The following is a 6052-nucleotide window of genomic DNA, read 5'->3' on the forward strand; positions in this document are numbered from 1 at the left end:
GAATGTACCACAAGATCTGATTGGCAACAAGGAAAGATGGAACTGGATTCAGTCTCAGCGAAAATCAAAAGGATTGTTTCATCCAAGAGGTGATGATGAAGAAGGTGATCATGGAGTGTTTGCTGGACAATCATCCGCTAAAAAGAAAAAGATAAGGAGGGAGATACGTCCTGTCACTTCAACCGCTGCAAGACCACGACATCGATCATCCATGACAGGGAATTGGCTCAACTTTTAAAACATCACTCGACAATTCGATGATAGTCATTCCAAAGGAGACATTTGTCATGGAGTGTTGTCCACCTTCTCTATCCCTTGGCGATGTCCTCAAACGGGTGAGGTGCCTCTGTGCTTGCTGTTCTGGATCTATAGTCATCAAACATGAAACCTGTGACCAAATTGACGGACTTGGATCAGCACCTCAGCCAGGTGTATTACGATCCAAGTCATTCCGCAAGTTTTGGAGGAATCGATGCTGTTTACCGTGCTGCAAAAGAGAAGGGAATAAAGACCACCCGTCAGAACCGTCGAAAGTGAGAGAATGGATGCAACATCAGGACACTTACACATTACACAAACCAGTGAGGTGGAAGTTTCCAAGGGCTAGAGTAATTGTCGGTGGAATGGATCAACAGTGGCAAGCTGATCTTGCTGATGTCAGTTCACTAGCAAAATACAATTCAGGGTTCCGATACATCCTCACCTGCATTGACATTTTATCCAAGTATGCCTGGGCCATTCCCTTGAAAGACAAACGAGGGGCCACTTTGGTGGCAGCGTTTCAACAGATTTTGAAGACTGGACGAAAACCAGAAAAACTGCAAACGGATCAAGGCAAAGAATTCGTGAACCACCTATTTCAGAAATTTCTGAAGAGTGAAGACATTCAATTTTTCACCACCGGAAATGAAACGAAAGCTTCTGTGGTTGAGCGTTTCAATCGTACGCTGAAAACTAAAATGTGGAAGTACTTTACCAGAAACAACACCCTAAGCTACCTATCAGTGCTTCCTCAGCTAATGCAATCTTACAACAACACTTGGCATCGCAGCATCAAGAGAAAACCAGCGTCTGTCAACAAGACCAATGAAAAAGAGGTGTTGGATACTCTGTACAGTGACTATGAACAGACAAAGATGAAATTCAAATTCAGTGTGGGAGAACAAGTGAGAATCAGCAAAACTAAACGTATGTTCAAGAAAGGTTATCTGCCAAATTGGACAGAAGAAATCTTCACTGTGTCGAGAAGGATCTCCAGTCGACCACCTCTTTACAAGCTGAAAGATTTTGATGAGGAGGAATTAGAAGGTACTTTCTATGAACAAGAACTACAAAAAGTCATCAAGAAAGATGACAATGTCTTCAGAGTGGAAAAAATACTCGAAACAAGAAAGAGAAAGGGCAAGACTGAATATCTGGTCAAGTGGTATGGTTGGCCATCCAAATTCAATAGTTGGGTCAGGGATCTGACAAAACTATAAGAGGGTGACTCTGTCTGGACAGTCACAGTCTGACCCCACTTTCATCATGGCTGAACATCCGTTTTTCATGACGCTACCGAGCAATGCATCGATGGATGTTTTCCCAGACAATGCAGTGACAGGCTACACTGTGAAATTACCCAAACACATTTCTCTGCGGGGCAACTGGGAAGTGGCCTTGATGGACATACACTACCCTTTCTCTTGGTACAATGTGGTCGAGGGCAGAAACTTATTGGCGTACGAAATTCAAGATCATAGAAAAACACTTGTCAAAATACCTGCAGGTTATTACGATGATTTTGGAAGTATACTGGCCACTCTGAGAGAGCAAGGTTTACCGGACAACGTCCAGTTGACTTTCGACCCGGTGTCAAGAAAAGTAACCGCTGATGTGAGTGACGGTACCAGCCTCTACTTTCTACCAGGTCTGGCTGAAATCATGGGATTTTATCCCAATACCATCTTGAGGCAGAAGAACAATGCACCTTTCATGTTCAGTCTTCGAAACCTCTCTTCTCTGTATGTGTATTGCGACCTAGTGGACGACCAGTTGGTGGGAGATACCTTTGCACCCCTGTTGAGAATAGAAAATGTGGAAGGGATCCATGGACAGATGATCAACCGCACCTTCCACACGCCATACTTTCTTCCCCTGAGAAACCGTGAATTTGATACGGTAGAAGTCTACATAAGAGACGACATGGGTCAGAAAGTGCCATTTCAAGGTGGGAAAGTGATCGTGACACTAGCCTTCAGAAAACGACGCCCTACACTATTGTACCTGAACAATGCCGTATAGACGTAAAATCTATGAAAGCAACCCGGCCACATACAAGAAGTTTTATTTGGATCAGGTGGGAAATGGAGCATCATTCCAGGGGGCAGCCGTGCAGAGAGGATATGGCTTGGGCGGTATTTGGGAGGCCTCTTCCGTGCAGCCACACCACTGCTCAAACAAGGTGCCAAAGTCCTAGGGAGACAGATGTTGAAAACGGGACTCAACATTGCAGGTGATGCACTCAGTGGACGTAACATCAAGCACTCGGCAAAACGACGGTTGGTGGAAGCCGGGAAACAGTTGATGACAGGCAGGGGTTCCAGATACTCAGTTCCCCCCGGTGGCAGTATAAAACGTAAAGCTCCGAAACGAAGAGTCATTTCCTTGTGGAATCGGGACCTATCGAATTTGTGATTTCGGGTTCAGGGGAAGACTACATCGATCTGTCCTCAACACTCCTTCTGATCAAGGCCAAGATTACAAAAGTTGATGGTACTAACCTCGGTGCAGATGCAGCAGTGGGTCCCGTCAACTTGTGGCTCCATTCACTGTTCAGCCAGGTGGATGTACACCTCAATGGCAAAATGATATCCAACCCTTCCCCTACTTACCCCTACCGAGCCATGTTGGAGACCTTGTTGAATTATGGTAAGGAGGCCAAAGACACCCATATCGGTTCAGCCCTCTTCTTCAAGGACTATCACTTGAAAATGGATGAAGTGAACCCAACTAAAGAAGGTGGAGAAGTGAACAAGGGACTGAAAAACCGATATGCCTTCACGTCTGGCAGTCAAGTTGTCGATATGGTAGGACCCATCCATTCAGATCTCTTCTTTCAGCCCAAATATCTAATGAATGGTGTCGAATTATGTCTCAAACTCAATAGAAGCAAGAATGCCTTCTCCCTTGTGAGCTCTGCAGAAAATCCAGGCTTCAAAGCTGTAGTCACCGAAGCCCACTTCTGGTCAGGAAAATAAAACTCAGTCCATCGGTACAGCTGGGCCATGCAGAAGCTTTAAAGCAGGGACCGTCCAAGTATCCCATACATCGTTGTGTGATGAAGGTTCTGTCTATTCCTGGAGGCACCATGTCCTTCAACAAAGACCACATCTTTCTGGGACAGCTACCTAAACGTGTGGTCTTGGGTCTGGTGGACAACGATGCCTTCAACGGTTCATACAAGAAGAATCCTTTCAACTTCAAACATTACGACATGACGTCGCTGGTCCTTAATGTCAGTGGAAAGCAAGTTCCGAGCAAACCCCTGAAACTGGACTTCACCAAAGCAGGTGGTCAATCATTCATCATGGCCTACTATTCCCTGTTTACCGGGACGAATAAATAGGCAGGGATGAAGGAATCAACATCAATCGCTATGAATACGACAATGGATACACACTGTTTGCATTTGATCTCACACCGGACTTGTCTGCCGACGAGGACATTTGAACCTGGTCAAAGAAGGCAACCTGGGCATCGAACTGCAGTTCAGACAAGCCCTGCCAAATACTGTGAATTTACTTGTGTATGGCGAACTGGATACATCATTGAAATCGACAGAGACCACAATATCCTCTTTGATTACTGAAGTTGATTCATCGACTCCAGTGAAAGATGGACACGTTAAAGTTGAAAGAGATCTTGAGTACAGATCGATACACTGCATCATCTTTTGCCGGGTGAAACCATCAGACCGACTGCCTAAGACCAGACTAAAGTCCTATCCTGCTGCCTTTGTGGCCAATGTGGACCCAAGTACCCAACCAGGGAAACACTGGGTGCTTTCTACTTTGCCGATAGCAACCGTGGTGAATATTTCGATTCGTACGGACGTCCACCCAACAGGACACCTTTCAAGGCATTCCTCAACAGGAACTCCCTCGACTGGATCTATAACAGACAAAGGCTCCAGGGAGCTCTTTCTTCAGTGTGTGGACAATACGTCCTTTACTATCTGCTACATCGTTGCCGGGGATGGTCCATGTCGAACATTGTGAAGCAGTTTACTGAGGACTTGACTTTTAATGACTTTCTCGTGAATGATTTCATTGAAAAATTGACTGGTGTTGATTTTGACATTTATGATGTTAACTTTTTACAGACTCGTTTGACTTAGAAGTCATATTCATTACATTGTTACTAGTTCTTGTGTTGGCTTTCCTGTTGGTGTTCAATATTTTTTTTAAACTTTTTCAATTGAAAATACCAAGCATGTGTGTCTATTTTTTTTCTCAGAGATGAGGGGCCATAAAGGGGGAGGGGGGAGGGGGGGGGGCAATTAAACATACTCATTCATCAAAACAATCATACAAAGAGTATAGACAGACAAGTTATAGATTTTCATTTTAAACAATAACAGTAAATTTTATTTTCTCAAGTTAACAAAATTTAACAAGGCCAAAAACATGAAACATAACACCTTTTTTTTTATTGCAAGTGTCTCTCAGTGTCCTAGGCAAACTTGAAATGTCCGGAAAAAAAATCATTTAGAATGTGAAGGAAATCGAAGTGATTAATTGCTTGCAGAACCAAATTTTGAACACACTGCGGTAATCATGTCATTGCACAAAACCATTCCATAAACAGACAGACTGTCCGATAAAGCTTGATAACATCCTTCAGGGTCTTCACTCCAGCGATAGTACAGTAACTCAAGAGATCATCAAGATCAAGTAATCCAAGTGGAACATTATGATCCAGGGTGATGTAACACAGTTCAGCCATGGCGAGAACAGACTTCTGCACAGCCAGCATGTTGACTCGTTTGGCAGCATCAGTAAAGTATTTGATGATCTCTTCCAGTTGACCTGCAGGGGAATTGCCATAGTACAGGCACTCATGATCTCTCTGAGATGGGTAATCTTCCTTGCATCCCTCACAGTTTTGATTGATGATGGCATTGACTTCGTCCAGAATGAGCTTGGCGTAGACATATTTGGCCACTCTCCTTGCCACTTGCCTGTCCAAGTCATTTGGCATATCGCTGAAGGAAGACTCTGAAAAAGGACGAAAGACGGGTCTGTGAGTTCCAAGTCAATTGCATGCAGTGTCTTAGCAGCATCATCATACTCTGCATGATACATTTCAGCCGATTCCACTGATCCAAATTCAAATTGATTCCCTTCTTTGTTGGTATCAGTTCTCCAGTGTCGGGTTTCTTGAAGAATTCCAACGTACACATTTCCCTTGTACATCTGCACACTCACAATCCGAGCTGACGTCTCTGCGTCACGCAGAAGAAATCTGAATTGCCTCTCACCTGCATGACTAGTTGCGCCAGGCTTGAAGGTTGAGGGACCAAAGCAGCAACTGATGACTGACTGGACTGAGTCTGATCAGGCATGGGCACTTCCTGAGTAGGCTCTGGCAAGTCATGGCTCTTCCTTCCAGGAACATCAGCAAACCCTCTCATCTTGGTCAGAGACTGTTGGTATTGTCCGATGCTGAAGTTGGTCTTTACATTAAAGTAATACGGACGTTCAGCCTTCAATGAATAACACTTGCGCCATCCCTCTTCCAGTAGTCTTGGTGATAGTATCGGAGTAGCCATAGCTTGAATAGATGAGCTGTTGTTGTTGTTTGGATGGATGCCTGAGCTGAATTGGCCCTCAGCTGGCCCTCTTGCTACTTATATACTCTTGTTTTGCATATATTAACCAGTTAACCAATCAGAAAAGGGTTTATGCCATCCCAATATCCTTTGCAGTATTTAAATGGACCAATGAGAGGGACTCGCTAATTTCATTTCCATACTAGGGGGTCTTTTCTAAGGTCATGACCTCCATATAAC

The 6052-nt window shown here is 44.3% G+C and overlaps 1 protein-coding gene across 1 annotated transcript; it reads left to right on the forward strand.

Annotated features, from left to right (window-relative positions):
• The first annotated feature begins 257 nt into the window (after positions 1-257).
• LOC139125439 (uncharacterized) lies at positions 258-1481 on the forward strand. Its single transcript, XM_070691521.1, has one exon. The coding sequence runs from the start codon at positions 258-260 to the stop codon at positions 1479-1481; it is 1224 nt and encodes a 407-aa protein (XP_070547622.1).
• The last annotated feature ends 4571 nt before the right edge of the window (positions 1482-6052 follow it).

Source organism: Ptychodera flava, assembly GCF_041260155.1.
Source record: "Ptychodera flava strain L36383 chromosome 3 unlocalized genomic scaffold, AS_Pfla_20210202 Scaffold_25__1_contigs__length_14229661_pilon, whole genome shotgun sequence".
In the NCBI taxonomy this organism is placed as follows: domain Eukaryota; kingdom Metazoa; phylum Hemichordata; class Enteropneusta; family Ptychoderidae; genus Ptychodera; species Ptychodera flava.

Coding starts and splice junctions, on each gene's coding strand:
- LOC139125439 (XM_070691521.1), top strand. CDS start 258: ATGATAGTCATTCCAAAGGAGACATTTGTCATGGAGTGTTGTCCACCT.